This window comes from Citrus sinensis, chromosome 6, assembly GCF_022201045.2.
Source record: "Citrus sinensis cultivar Valencia sweet orange chromosome 6, DVS_A1.0, whole genome shotgun sequence".
NCBI lineage: Eukaryota > Viridiplantae > Streptophyta > Magnoliopsida > Sapindales > Rutaceae > Citrus > Citrus sinensis.
In genome coordinates this window covers 20,158,333-20,172,880 of record NC_068561.1, presented here as the reverse complement: position 1 = coordinate 20,172,880, position 14,548 = coordinate 20,158,333, and the positions used below count along the sequence as shown (strand labels likewise).

Here is a 14,548-nt window from a genome sequence, read left to right as displayed (position 1 = left end):
AATTCTTATTGAAATGTCTGACGTATTGTCCGCAATATATAAGATTTCAGGGGTCTAGATGCTATTGTCCCGAATCGTCAATCTGATGTATGGTGCATCGCGGCCCACTTTGCAATTAAAAAAACAGGCACTGACTTTACGCTCTTACGTACATTTGATTAACTGCAATCAACAACTATCCTCCTGTGGGCCCCATTATACAGTAGCCGCGCTTGTGTACTCTTCCAAGTTCCAAGATGGCCTACAAAAATTCGATTTTTTGTATTTATGTAACAGGAGATATAAGATATGAAACTCTTTATTCGGGGAAGGCTTTAATATATATATATTTTTTATGCAATATTCATCGACTCTGTCTTGTGTCTGGAATTCGTTAAGTCCTAGACGAAGTCCACGTGATTTAGCCGTCTTGGTGCTGGTGGTCTGATAATATTGATGCCACCTCTAGCTTTTCGTGATTTCACGTTATAATTAGTTAAAATTACCGAGATCTGCATTTGAGTACTGAGAATTTCAGTGTTTTGATTCTGGGTTGTGTTTATAATCTCACAAGGCCAACTGGGTAGTAGCCTACTAGTCTTTTGATGAGCTTCAGCTTCATGTAAGTTGATTTTTTTTCTCATTTTCTTTGATAATATTTGCATATGGGTTGCATGCACCTTTCTAGTAGAACCATGGACACCATCAGTAAAAAGTTGTTTTGATTAGTCCTTCTAGTCTCAATCGTTATATGATTATGTATAGAAATGATCCCGTGGGCAACGTTGCTCCGCTTATTCGCTTAAAAAGGTTAATGTTTGTTATGAAGCTCTCTATTTATTTATTTGTGTTTTATGAGCTTATAGAAAGCTTAATACATGCTATGGAGTTCTTTGATAATTGATAGTTTGAGAGCTCTGTAATTGTTTGTGCTCTGAGATTTGGATTTTGATGGGTGTTATATGTTCAGGAGAGTGGTGTAATTTTCGAGAGGTTTGGTGGAAGAGTGTTAGATAATGAACTTTCAAACGATAATTGTTTATATGCTGCAAAAGCTGAGTCAGGCGAGAACAGAATCTTAGAAGAATTTTTTTTTTTTTTTTGGGTAAATTAACTTGTCTAAATTAAGAGAAACAGTTTTCCATGGTAGTTATTATTCATTTGCTTTGGTGCTATTTCTGGAAAGGTAGTAATTACATGGTTTATTTCTAAGGATAAATGTTCCATATTTTTAGTTTTTAGCATGAAATATTTGTGCCTTTGTATAGTTTAGTCATGAGGACAACCATTTTCTTAGGCTGTTATTATTCATGCTTAGTTTTTGTTTTCCTTTTGTCACAAAATGTTAACATTTGTTATGTTCAGATTTCAGGGGATTAAATGGACTTAAACCATGCAATTTGATCTTTCTGGCTGAGGCTTTTGCAGAGAGACTCTTTCTGGCTTTCTTGGGGGTGCTAACATGGAAAAGAAGCCAAAAATCGCTCAGTACAGGGAGAGGCTTGACAAGACGTTGGCATCCCCAGAACTGACAAATGAGGAAACCCTGAAAATGTTGGTTAAAAATCAACTCATGCATTCTTCATTGGATGGAAATGAAGGTCAGTCCTTCTAAATTCTCAGATGTATGCTTTTGTTGAATCCTTTTCTTAATGTAAGCTAACTACTGCCAAGGTTAGTTGCTTTCTACATTTTTTTCAGAGTTTTAATTTTGTATTTTGGATTTGTGCAGGGTGTAGCGAGAATGTAGTAGAAAGAAAGACTGCAGAAATCTCCAGCTTTCTTGGCATGTTGAGGAGTGCTTCTGTGAAGGATAATGAGGTGTCAAAAACTAGCGAGGCTTCTCATGGCGAATGGAAAGTATGCTCGCACTCTCTGCTGAAAAATCTACTATTTATTTTTAGTTAATTTGGTGACCCTGTAAAATGTAGAATCTTTTCCGTTTTCCCTATTCTCTAGTGAAGCTTCTTATACAAAACACTTTCTGTCAGAAAAGAGAGAAATCATGGCTCACGAACTTATGTTTGGGATTGGCGCTGATGTGTCCAAGGAACATAGTTGTTCATGTTCCCTTTTTCAAGATTTTGGATTAAGAAAACTATTCAAACACTTAGTTGAACTGCTTTCAGCTTTCTAATACTCTGAAGTTCTCAAATCGTGATAGTTTTAGTGAAATGTATGATTTCATTAAATTTTTTGTTTTGTTTAACATCAAGATTGAGCATTGCATCAACCAAATGAAATCTATACATTGACAAAATTGAAGCCTACTTTGTCTGACAGTTGAAACAAGATACTGAAGAGTTTCGTGTTATGTATCGTGAAGGACCACATGGCACACCCTTTCATTCATTGCTTGTTGAAGGCTATGTAGAAGCACCCCTAGACGTTTGTAAGTTTGCTGAAAATAATCTTACAATTTTGAAATTGCTTCTGCTGAGGAAAAATTGGCAAATAACTCTTTTAGATATTACTTATGATTATAATTGAAAAGTATTGTCTTTATTGAAAGATATGTCTAAGTTCAATACATTGCCGCAGGTTTATGTGTGTCTTGGGAATCTGCATTGTACACAAAATGGTGAGAATTGTTGTAGTGACTGTGTAGTATATCAGAATATGGAAGAAGTATGTGGATAGTAGCAATTTCATAATTTCTTTACTTCTTCTCAGGTGGCCTCAATATATCTTTCCACAATTCAAAATCATTACCAGCAACTGTTTGAAAAAGATACGAGTTGGTGAACAGATATCTTTAGTGAGGTTTGTCCACGATAAAACTGCGATGGTTGTTTGAACTACTTTTAATCTGATTTCAGCAACTTTAGTATGCTGATACTTAGTTATGTTTTGGGAAGAAAGGGTGAAGGTTCCATGGCCACTGTCTTGTAGGGAGGGTCTCGTCCACTACTTTTCGTTTGACTATTTTCAAGACGGTCTCGTGGTTGTTTTGATAAATTCAGTATGTATTGTAAATCATAGAAATCATTTTCATCTGAGTTACAATTTTGTTTTGACCAATGCATACTCAAGTCTAGCCATTTTCGACCAATGCCTAAATGAGATGAATCTCACTATACTTTCACTTTCAGATCTCTGATTTGAAGAGCATTGATAAAAGTAATCATGGATTCACCAGTGATGGAATTCCTGAAGCAAAAGATGTGGTAAGGATTGATTTGGTGGGAGGCTTTGCTTTACAAAAGGTGACTGAGGAAAGAAGTTACTTTAGGTGAGTTTTAGTTAATTGGCTACATCCCATATATTGCCCCTAAAACTGGTTGGAACACATCGTGAACATCAAAGGAAGAAAAGAACCAAAAGGCATGGTCAAGGCCACATGAAAACCAAACTTGGCACTGCTTGATGTCATATGCGGATTTGAACTTGGCTCTCATCAATGCAATACAATGCTGTATTTGCTAAAAGCCAAGTTCAAGTCCATGCACAGACATCCAGGATGGAAGACTGCTGTATATATGGAAGCTACAAATTTAACTCCCAAATGAACGTTCCTGTCCGTGTATTGTGCAATTGAATACTTATTCTTTGCAGTCATTGTTTAGACATTGAATTGGTTAGAATAAAGGCAAATCATGTTCCTTCTCTATGCGGAAAACTAAGAAAAGATAAAATTTAATCAGTTAGAATGCTTGTTATTGCCAATAGAAAGTGTTATATAAGAATAAAAAGTAGCGGGTAAGTGGACAATTACATTCTGTTTTTGTGCTCCTCTGTTCCAAAGTCATGAACACTTCCATATTTTGTAGGACAATAGCAAATATGGACATCAAGCTTGACTTTGTCCCCCCATCCCTCATAAACTTTATTTCAAGACAGCTCATCGGCAATGGTTTCAAACTCTATCAAAAGGTTATAAAATTTCATCTGTGATGTATTCCACTCAACTATATGGTTTAAGTTATCATCTCATTTATCTGCTGTGCTACCCATGAGGCCAACTAATGAGCTCTTCAATATTGTTTCAGGCAGTGGTTTCTGTATCTACTTACAATGAAGATTACCGCAAACCCTTGGAGGGACCACTATATGTTCGCATACGTGAAGCTCTTTATTCTAGCGAAGAATCTGAGGAGCCCATGAAAGCCGAAGAACTCAAAAATGGTGCGTGTATTCTGCCTGAGGAACATTTCACTGAAGCTGTGGAGTGTGGCCCAAACAAGATGGAGCAGATGCTATATAATGTTACTCATGATGGTGACTCTTCGGAAAACAATGCACAGGTTACAGACATAAATGTAGTCAGTGAAATTGAGGAAGAAGAGAGTGGGGAAACCACACTGGTGGAGAAGGATAATAACAGCAGACATCAATCTTTAACCGATGATGTTCCAAAATACTGCAACAGCGAGTCTTTGCAAAATGACACACAAGTTGCAGGCATAAACGTTGTAGGTGAAATTGAGGAAGAAGAGATTGAGGGAAGCATATGCTCAGACGAGAATGACAAGGATATGTCTCGACATTTAAATGATGAAATTCCAGATAAAAGTCATGTGAACATGAGAAAAAAAATTTCTATCAGTCCTGGTGTGGAACAAGCTCTGGAAACATTAGAGACGGCCATTTCTGTGGTTCGAGAATATGGATTTAATAGCCAAAGTAAGTCTTTCTTTGACCTTACCATTGAAAAGACAACAAAAGTGGAAATGAGTGTTGTAAAAGAGTCAACTTCTTCAGAAAACAGAGTCCATCCAGATGTTGAGGTATGCAAAAAGGAAATCACAGATGTTGAGTTATCCGAAAAGGAAATCACAGAGAACAATCTTCAGGAATCCAGGAAAAGCATCGGAATTCAAGACAGCAGGTACCTCAAATACATGTCCCCCAGTATTTGAGATCTAAGTCATTACGTCTTCAATGTTTTGCGCTCATTTAATTCACTTTCATATATTCTTCCATATCAATTTAACAAGTAGACAAAATTGAGAGTAGCTACTTTGAGTTCACAGCGGTGATTTGTTCCTGTTGTGCAGGCGTTCAGGGTCAAATTCTTACTTGAGAGATGGCAGCCACAACAAGATAGCACCAGCATCACTGGAAGATGATCTTTCGAATCCTGATGAGACCAACCAGGTTGCTGTCCATTCTTCCCGGAATGGGATGGCTGAAATACCAATTTTGGACCAAAGAGTGCACGATAGCAAGCAAAAAAAAGCCAAGGCAAACGAGTTCCATGACAATACTTCAATAGATGGGAGGAGGAAGTTGAGCCGGCAAAAAAAGCAATGGCTCTGTTGCTTCTTCATCAACTCTGCTTAATTGATGCTCATAGGAAGTGGTTTTCCGTTTCCGGCTATAGTAGATGACGCCAGAGAGTGAATCTGCGCATCACACACAAAAATAAACCGTTTAGGATTTCCAGATGCTTTTGGTTTGTTTGTTTGTTTGCCTTTTTTTTTTTTTTTTTTTCCTCCTTTTTCTGCAATTCCATTTGGGCAAAATATATATTGTAATGGCGTGTTTGGTTTCAATAAATGAAAGGAGAGTAGAGAATAGGAAAGGAGGAAAAGAAATAGGGGAAGAATAGATGATTTTATGTTAAAATTAAATAAATAAAATTAAAATTAATCCTCTTTTTTTGTTTTTTTCTCTCCGCCTTCATCTCCACTCTTTTTCTCTTCTCTCATTTCTTTTAACTAAACATGCATTTACCTTTATAATTCATTATCCTTTTTGTCAAGGATGTAAGAACAAGGGGAAAAAATCTCTATACCAAAGATTTTCTGCTTACAAAAATTGTTGTCATGTTTACTATCAATAAATGTGATATGAATATGATATTGTTAACTAAGGCACCAGAATACTAAATTTACATGTCACAATAGGTTGTTGTTAATTAAATGTCTGAAGTTTGAAATTTTATTAATTTTAAATTTTTTTAAAAATATATTTATTTATTTTTTTAAATTTATGTCTAATTTTCAGACATTTACATGTAAATAAAAAAAGTTTAGTAAACTTTTGTGACTTTTATTTAAAAGAAAAATAATTGAATGATAAGTAAATATTATATTCTAAAAATTATCTCTTTAAAATAATTGATTTCTTAAACTATAAAATTTAATCATTTTTTATTTTTATTTATAAAGACATAAATATTAAATAATCAAAGTTAAAATATTTTTTATTGTGAAAACAAATAAGATATTATTTATATTAAAATATTTAAAAAATAAAAATAAACATGTCATTCATATTTTTATAATCAGATCCATTTAGATTTTTAAAAAATTTAAATTTATTTAAATTTCAGATAAAAAAAAAAACCGCTATCTAAATCTTTGAAAAGTACCCGTAAAAGGGAATATAAAAATTATGTAATTATTCGTGATTTTGTTAAATGTCAGAGACCCAAACATTATTTAAACTCCTTTTATTTTTCATAATAAATTCGACAGAATTCTTCCCCGGCATTTAGTTTAGCGGTTAACGCCGCTCTTTAACGCTGCCGTTTTATTTGAACTTTCCAAATCCTTCGCGGAAAGCGAAAAAATGAACAGAACAAAGAAGCTATGGAAGCCTTTCTGCCAAGTTGCACACAGAGCCTTGCCTTCAACTTCTCGTTTCAAACTTTCTAATTATAATTACAATTTTTCCACACAAATTTACTTTCTCGATTGCACGTCGTCTTCTCGTATCCAAAATCCAAGTTTATACTGCGGACTCTGTTATTATTTCGAAATTTTGAAATTTTCCGGGAGAAGCTTCTGTTCGGAATCTGCAGAGAAAGCTAGCAATACCACGTGTTGGAACTGCAATGAAGCGCCTAAAGCGGCACCTTTTTTATTTTGCGAGTCATGTCGAAGTGTTCAGCCTGTTGATCACTCTGTGGATTACTTTCAAATCTTTGGATTGTAAGTCTTTCTATTTCAGGTTTAGTTTTTCATTTTATTTTAAATTATTCCCCGTTTGTTTCCGCAGAAAGCTTGGGAAAATAGAGGAAAGCAAAAAAAAAAAAAAAAAAGAAGAGGTCGAAATTTACATTTCAAAACATTATCTTTAGAATCTTGAATGTCAAAAGTTAGTCTCTAGAATCAACAATAAATTGGAGCTAGCAACTAGGGATGGCAAAAATCCCCACGGGGATGGGTACCCTCGGGGATTTTCCCCATTCGGGGAGGGTACGGGGATAATTTTATACCCAATTTTTTTTTCGGGGAGGGGACGGGGAAAATTTTTTACCCAACTTTTTATTCGGGGAGGGGACGGGGATGAGGTGGAATCCCCATCCCCTACCCATTTCCCCATTTTAATTTTTAATTTTATTTTTATTTTTAAAATTACTAATAAATAAATAACAAAATTATAAATATTGTTAAAAATAATAAATATCAAAATAGTTGTATGTTGGGAAAGTGGTCACCCTTTGCCGGGAATTAGTTGAAGAGTATTAATTGAAGTTTTCACCAACTGTTTATTGCTTTGATTATACTGGTAGTAGTTCTTCTACTAGATCTACAGGGGATTCTTATAAGAAAGCAACCAAATGGATGACAGGTTTTAATGATTATGTAAACAATGGAGATTGTGCAGTTGTTGCAGATGAATTAGATTCATATTTGGATGAGAAAGTTATATCTCGGATGGAAGATTTTAATATTTTGAGTTGGTGGAAGACAAATGCTAATAGGTATCCTACATTAGCTCGAATTGCTAGAGATATTTTGGCAATTCCAATTACAACAGTTGCTTCTGAATCAGCTTTTAACACTAGTGGTAGAGTTGTGAGCTCATACCATAACAAACTTCATCCAAGCACATTGGAGGCCTTAATGTGCTGTCAAAGTTGGTTACGAGCTTACAATAGCGGTATGAGTTTATTTTAATATGATTAATTTAAAATCGAAAATAAAAAATGTATTAGACTATTAATTATTCGGGGACCGGGGACCCTCGGGGATCCCCTGTTATTATTCGGGGAGGGGATGGGGATTCTCTCAAGCAATTTTGACGGGGACGGGGAGGGGACGGGGACATATGCAAAACATCGGGGATGGGTATGGGGAGATTGGTCCCCTCCCCATTGCCATCCCTACTAGCAACAGAAAATTTTACTGTTTTGGTTCCCGAATCGATGAATGTTGAATGAATTGATCACTAAAATTGTTGGTTTTAAAAATCCATGTTTTATTGTTTATTTTAATACTCTTTTGGTTGATGTACAACAGAGAGAAGAAGTATGAAATTGGGAATGAGAAGCTAGAGGGAAAATACAAGGACTGGCAGAAAAGGATTCATCCTGATCTAGTTCATTCGAAATCTGAGGTTTGATTTAATCTATTTAAATTCTTAGAAAGCAGATGATTTATTGTTTCTTTTGTTATGATTTTGGTTGTGTTAATGATTCTTTTGTTTATGTTAGAAAGAGAGAGAGTATGCTGCTGAACAATCTGGTCGAGTGATTGAAGCATATCGCACACTTACCAACCCATTGGCACGGGCAATATACATTGTAAGAACTCAGTGGATATAGTATTTTTATGCATATTGCCAAGCCTCAACTATATACTTATTTACTTTGGGTCATAGAAATTCTTGTTGTTTGTAGCTATTTTAAATGCTTATTTTTGTAACTTAACTGTATTGGTGTTTCTAAAAGTAACTTGTCTTTGGTACTGCTATTGAAAATGGCCAAAAATAAGGGCATTTTAATTGAAGATGTGAAATGTAACTTTTATATGACTAAAACAGTAATTGTGACTTCAGTTTGACATATGGTTGATAAGAAGCTAATAGCTATTGTTTATCTTGTCAATTGTCCTCGTAATTTAAAAACACCAATTTGGTGCTTGTGAAAGAAGAAGACCACTCCATTATGCTTTTCATCAATGCCTGCATTTTTTTTTTCATTGTCTCATACATATATCTCTCCTTATATTTGTTTCCAGTTTCCTATTTGGTTTATGAAATTAAAACTTTTCCGTTTCCTTTTACAGCTGAGACTTGAAGGAGTAGAAGTTAATGAAGACGAGACAGTTTCTGAACCAGAGTTGCTGATGGAGGTAATTTAGGGGAGCCTTATCAGATGTAAACTATAGCTTTGATTTTTTAAAAACTGAACTGGAGTTCTTTTTGAGTATGAAAAAAGCAGCTCAAACTGGAGTTCCTTAAGAACAACTTATTTTTCCCATTTTCCCTGTTAGAAGGTTCATGGACAAGAGTCTTTAAAAGATGGGAAGTCTATTTTTCTCTTGCTTATATACAAAAAGTACGACCGTTTTTTTCCTTCTTGTAACTGGTTGTTATTGTACGGATGAATCTGGAATGCTGGTCAGGAAGAGGTGTGTTTGGCTGCACAACCTGTTGTATTGCTGAAATTCTGCTTCTAGCCAGGATTGAAGTATAATGCTTTTTCTTTTCTTTTTGGAAGTAATGTTGGTGCCCGAAATTGATTTACAGATTATGGAGATCAGGGAAGCTGTAGAAGATGCAGCTGATTCACAAACTTTAAAGGAGATTCAGTCTCAGGTATGTAGAGCTCTTGTTCCATGGAATTGTTTTGTGATGGTAGAGCAACTAGTCAACAACGGCTGGTAGCTTGAATGGGAGTGTTAATTATTTAGCCAAATGATACTTGATATATGCAAATTTTTGTGTGGAACCATTCCATGGTCTGAATTTTTGCTTGGTTGTATGGGAAAAGCTTGATGTTTACAGTCTTAATTTGAGTGTTACTTCAACAGAAATTTGCAGACCGGCTTATTTTATGAAACCCATTCTAAAATAAAAATTTTCCTTCCTGTTATTTAGATGCAAGAGAAATTGATCCATTGGGGTAACTCCTTCGCCGATGCGTACCAAAACCGGAATTTTGATGAAGCCAGGGTTTGTATTCGGAGAATGACTTACTATCATCGTGTAAATGAAGAAATTGCAAAGAAGCTTTAATGCAGGTACTCCTTCCAAGATTCAACTGCCAGTTCTTGATAAAGGGAGGGATGATTTGCAGAATTATTTAGGAAGGGAGAAGGTGCTATCTAGGGATAAATGTGACACATTAAAAACTAGGTTGCAGTGTTCTATGAATAAGAATTTGGCATGAAAAATTGCCAAGTATCAATCTTGTTTGTTATTACTAAACCATTTGTAAATCAAGTATAGAGTGATTTAGAAATAATAAAAAATAAAACTTCTGAGCCAGCCATTTTCTAACTAATATAGGGTTTTGGTGATTTGGTGCTCATGTGTGCTGTCATGGTGTGCATGTCCTTGTGGAGTCAACACCAGTTAATTTCAGGATTCAGATGCGGATGACTTCACACGGGATGTGAGTATTTATATTTCATCTTATTCGGCAAAACTTGTTCCCTATTGGATATAGGCAGTTGTTACATCAATGCATTAAGTTCTAGATTTCAAGGACTTATACATGAAGCATGTTTCTTTTAGACTTGTTATGCATCTGGTTTCTTTATGACAAATTTGAAGAGAATTAACCAATCCCTCTGTTTGTTTTTAATTATTTTTCAGGTAGAATGTGATTTAAGGTGCAGTTGGGACTGTCAGTCAGCTATCATGTGAACAAGAAGAATTCTGTGATGCTTTACTTATTTAATCTGTAGAATAAAGCCACTTATTTAAATTTTTGCATAGATTTGTCACCTTTATTTTGAGGATTTCCCTTTCACGACCCGTTTGGACACATGCCGAATTACGCAGATCACTCTTGGAAATTCTTTGGTTTCTACTTTCTAACAATATTGGATGTACAATTCAATTTACCAAATAATCCGGACAAATAAGGCAAGTTCCTGTAACTCTGTAAGAAGAGGTCTTCGAAATAATATCTTTGGGCATATTGATAGCGGGGACGATGATGGTCTCTCATTTTCAGTGTTTTACCAAGCAACTTATAAAGGAAATGCTTCCAGCTTGGATATTCGATTTTTAAAGCCAATTAAGCAGAAACGGTAACAATAATTTGTTGGGAACCTAATTGACTGTTAAGTGCTTTCGAGTATTGTGGACAGGATAACCGCAAATGGGCGCTTGGTAATTTGATATAAATTGTCTGAATAGTAGCAACAACAAGAAATCAAAATCATTTAAGCAGGAGAAATGAAGAAGATATTTCAAAATAATTAAAGCTCATGTTAAGAACTTGCGACTATTTATTAGAGTACACTTTTTCTGCACTACAGAACGAGCTAAATCTCGCTTACCTTCTCTATTAAGTCCAAAAAAGATTGTTCGAAAATTAATATTACTAGGAACAATCCCACTTTCAGTCATTTCAGATAGAAGCTGCAAAGCTTCTTCAGATTTACCTACCTTACAAAGACAACCAATGAACATCGAATAAGTCCTAAAATCTGGAAAAGGTCCTTTAATTTTCATCCGGTAAAAGACATCCCAAGCTTCAGCAACCTTGCCTAAGTTCACAAAACCTTGAATCAAGGCAGTGTAAGTAACGACAGTCGGCTCACAACCCTCCTGTCGCATTCTTTCAAAAATTTCTAAAGCTCTTCCTACTTGCTTCTCTCTGAAGAAATGTACTACAAAGGATGTATAAACATGGACAGTAGGATAAATTCCAGCCTGCTTCATCGTTTCCACCTTAGCCAATGCCTCTTCTATTTGTCCTCTTTGCACCAATCCATGAATAAGGCTTCCAAAAACAAACTCATCCAGCTTAGATCGCTCTTCTTTAACTTCATCAAGCAAGGCTAAAGCTTCTTCCAACTCCCCTGCTCGACAAAGAGCTCTAATGTACAAGGAGTAACTTAGTGGAACTGTGAAACCAACTTTCCGTAATACATCCATGCAGCTTTTAGCTAGTTGCAGCATACCAACTTCACATAAACAATCAAGATAAATTTCAACCAGCTCCTTATCAGGGATATGCCCTGCATTTACCATTTCCTGGAATATTTTTATGGCATGATCTACCTTCCTGCCTTTTCTCCCAGAAAGAGATATGATTAAATACTTGTAGGTACTACCAGATGGATTACAATCATTAGCTTTCATATCTTCGAAAACCCTCATAGCCATCTCTGTTAGGCCTGCCCGACCATATTGCATCATCATGATTGTCCATGTATCTGGTGTAATTAAGTAACCATTTCTTCTCATTTCATAAAAGAGGTTTCGCATGTGCTTGAAATCTTTCCCACGTCCCGCAATTTTGATAGCCATGTTGTAAGTTGCTGAACTATGGCTATAATCAGCTTGTTTACCAACCCATGAGAAAAAATGTAAAGCTGCACTACCATGCATTTCACTGTTATGCAAAATCTCGAGAACAAGTTCTGGGGTGAACTGGACAGCGCACTTTTCCAGAGATTCTTGGATGTGGTACCAGTCTGTTGAGGATGATAACATCCTACAAATTTCATGCAAATCCTGCTCACAGTAAGGCTTTGGAAGTGGCTCCACCAAGTGAGAAACTGTAGTCTTTCGCTCCATTTCATTATGGTCAAACTCCACATTGGGCCCTTGTCCCCTGGATGCATCATTGCCAGATGCCTCACCTTCTTGAGGATGATGCTTACAGATACCTTGCATCCGCTTTACTTTTTCAACACTCTCCATTTCTCCCTTTTTCTCCATACACGATATAACCCAATGGAATATTTCATCTCCAATGACTATCTTGGAAGCCTGCATGTTGTTTAAAACCTTTAAAATTTCATTTGTCCTTGAAACTCTACAAAGCTCCTTGATAAATACAGAGTAGGATTTCCCAGTGGGCCTGATGCCCTTATCCTCCATACATTTGAACACCTTCCACGCTTCAGATAGATTGTCTTGGCGAACATGTCCTGCAACCATTGCAGTGACGGCCACACTGTCCGGTTGGATTCCTCTTTTCAGCATCTCATTGTATAGCTCGCATCCTTTTTTATACTCATTTAACTTGAAGAGATGTTGCATTAGCTCAGTATAGGTAGAAGCCATAGGCAAATATCCAGATTCTTTCATTCTTTCAAACTGAACGAGAGCTTTGGAAAGATCATTTTTCCTCAAGTACCCACTGATAATAATCCCATAAATCTTCCCATCAACCAAATTTCTTCTCATCATAATGTCGACAATCTCCAAAGCATCAGAAATCCTACCAGCAATACACAGGCCTTTCACCAAAGTCTCAAAATGGTCACGGTCCATTGAGATCTCTTTACTCTTGAGGTTTCGAATGAATTCTAGAGCTTCCCTAATTCTCATAGAAACGCAAAAACTCTTCAGCACACAACCGTAAGCATCACGCTCTGGAATCTGGGAGATCCTTACCATATCATCTGCAATAGAGAGAACTGCATCTACATCTCCTAATTTTGCAGCACAATTCATCACAATCTTGTACAAACTCAAGTCAAGCACCATCTCCTTCTGGGCCATCTCTTTATAAAATTCCAGCGCAATGTCGCCTTTTCCAGCATTACAAAGAGATCGTACCAGCACTTTGTAAGCCACTGCATCTGGTTCAAAGCCATATTTCCTCATCTTCTCAAAAACCAACAAGGCTTTGCCTATCAACTTCGCCTTTCCATACAGCGATACAAGAATTGTCCAAGTCTTGATATTCTTCTCACATGAGTTTATCTCCATTTCCCTCTCCAATTCCTCCAACAGCTCCAACTCTTTTGCTTCCCCAGCAATGGTCAACATGGTATTATAAGTCTCAGTTGTATGACAAAACCCTTCTCTTAACTTCACCCAATTAAAAAACCTTAAAGCCAAATGCGGCACTTTAAAGCATCTTTTCAATACCTTATCAACAACCTCAGGTTCAAACCGAAAGCTCAAATTCTCTAATCTTTCCTCCATTGAAACAACATCATTTCCCGCTCGAACAATCTCTGTAATCTCGTGAACTATTGGACTAACATCGATTCCGCCTAAATTCCCCACCCGAGTATCTTCCAAAACCGACAAATTCTCCTCTTCGGCATTTTCACAAACAGCATGTGTACTACAACCAAAGCGATCACTGACCTCAATTAATTCCAAGGGGGCTCTTTTGGATGCTGAAAACCCAGATGGGGTTTCATCTGTGGTTACATTGTCAGCGCCTAGAATTTCAGTAATCTCGTTGAAGAGTGAAGCATATGTATTTGTTTGGAGTTTTTCGGGTTTATTGAATTGGGGTGGTTTAGATGATTTGGAAGAACTTGAGTGACGAGAAATTTGAAGTTTATAGAGATGGGATTGAGGACGTTTATGGACTGAATTTGAACACACAGATTGGAATCTCGCTAAGTTCCTCATTGTTGTTCAACTTCAACGTTACTGATTTCAAAAGCCTAAATTGCGCGCGAGTAACGGTTTGATGCCGCGCCCCTATTAGTCTATCTACAGCTTATTTTACAAAAAAATTAATAAACTTAAAATAGAGCACATAAATTATAAAAAATCAAACATTTATAATACATAATCTGGTGGAATTTATCTTGAAATTAAAGAAAACATAGAGGGTAATGTATATTGAAAAATATCAACATCCACGAATGACACAAGGAGACTCAAAATGTCTCTTATTTAAAATTACTACTAAAAATCACTACTAAAGTTTAAAAATTACTCTAAAATATTACATATTTTT

At 36.0% G+C, this 14,548-nt stretch overlaps 3 protein-coding genes across 6 annotated transcripts; 2 read left to right on the top strand and 1 right to left on the bottom strand.

The window, feature by feature from the left end:
- The first annotated feature begins 284 nt into the window (after positions 1–284).
- On the top strand, positions 285–5,629 carry LOC102609018 (uncharacterized). 3 transcript variants are annotated; one of them, XM_052443239.1, is made up of 11 exons: positions 285–601; positions 1,352–1,580; positions 1,712–1,839; positions 2,263–2,371; positions 2,521–2,560; positions 2,653–2,742; positions 2,842–2,941; positions 3,072–3,211; positions 3,750–3,852; positions 3,969–4,807; positions 4,977–5,629. In XM_052443239.1, the coding sequence occupies exons 2-11, from the start codon at positions 1,442–1,444 to the stop codon at positions 5,260–5,262; spliced, it is 1,974 nt and encodes a 657-aa protein (XP_052299199.1). In that variant the 5' UTR covers positions 285–601; positions 1,352–1,441; the 3' UTR covers positions 5,263–5,629. The 3 variants fall into 3 exon arrangements, with proteins under 3 accessions (XP_052299199.1, XP_006481626.1, XP_006481627.1); XM_006481563.4 differs by having other exon boundaries at positions 1,345–1,580; XM_006481564.4 differs by lacking the exons at positions 285–601; positions 1,352–1,580 and having other exon boundaries at positions 2,306–2,371.
- A 730-nt stretch (positions 5,630–6,359) lies between these two features.
- Positions 6,360–10,830, top strand: LOC102609494 (iron-sulfur cluster co-chaperone protein HscB homolog). 2 transcript variants are annotated; one of them, XR_371034.3, is made up of 8 exons: positions 6,360–6,857; positions 8,172–8,268; positions 8,366–8,455; positions 8,940–9,005; positions 9,403–9,471; positions 9,754–9,896; positions 10,165–10,270; positions 10,474–10,830. XR_371034.3 is itself a non-coding variant. In XM_006481565.3 (8 exons), the coding sequence occupies exons 1-6, from the start codon at positions 6,496–6,498 to the stop codon at positions 9,889–9,891; spliced, it is 822 nt and encodes a 273-aa protein (XP_006481628.1). In that variant the 5' UTR covers positions 6,360–6,495; the 3' UTR covers positions 9,892–9,896; positions 10,231–10,270; positions 10,474–10,830. The 2 variants fall into 2 exon arrangements, 1 of the variants encoding a protein (XP_006481628.1); XM_006481565.3 differs by having other exon boundaries at positions 10,231–10,270.
- Positions 10,831–11,054: 224 nt separating this feature from the next.
- On the bottom strand, positions 11,055–14,426 carry LOC102610085 (putative pentatricopeptide repeat-containing protein At5g06400, mitochondrial). Its single transcript, XM_006481567.4, has one exon. It carries the CDS (start codon positions 14,212–14,214, stop codon positions 11,092–11,094), a length of 3,123 nt encoding a protein of 1,040 aa, XP_006481630.1. The 5' UTR covers positions 14,215–14,426; the 3' UTR covers positions 11,055–11,091.
- Between the last annotated feature and the right edge of the window lie 122 nt (positions 14,427–14,548).

Bases quoted from the DNA above. Each gene is read 5' to 3' on its own strand.
- LOC102609018 (XM_052443239.1), top strand. From the start codon at position 1,442: ATGGAAAAGAAGCCAAAAATCGCTCAGTACAGGGAGAGGCTTGACAAG. The intron at 1,581-1,711 runs GTCAGTCCTTCT...GGATTTGTGCAG, and splicing joins TTCATTGGATGGAAATGAAG to GGTGTAGCGAGAATGTAGTA. The intron at 2,942-3,071 runs GTATGTATTGTA...TTTCACTTTCAG, and splicing joins TGGTTGTTTTGATAAATTCA to ATCTCTGATTTGAAGAGCAT.
- LOC102609494 (XM_006481565.3), top strand. From the start codon at position 6,496: ATGAACAGAACAAAGAAGCTATGGAAGCCTTTCTGCCAAGTTGCACAC. The intron at 6,858-8,171 runs GTAAGTCTTTCT...GATGTACAACAG, and splicing joins TACTTTCAAATCTTTGGATT to AGAGAAGAAGTATGAAATTG. The intron at 9,472-9,753 runs GTATGTAGAGCT...CCTGTTATTTAG, and splicing joins TAAAGGAGATTCAGTCTCAG to ATGCAAGAGAAATTGATCCA.
- LOC102610085 (XM_006481567.4), bottom strand. From the start codon at position 14,214: ATGAGGAACTTAGCGAGATTCCAATCTGTGTGTTCAAATTCAGTCCAT.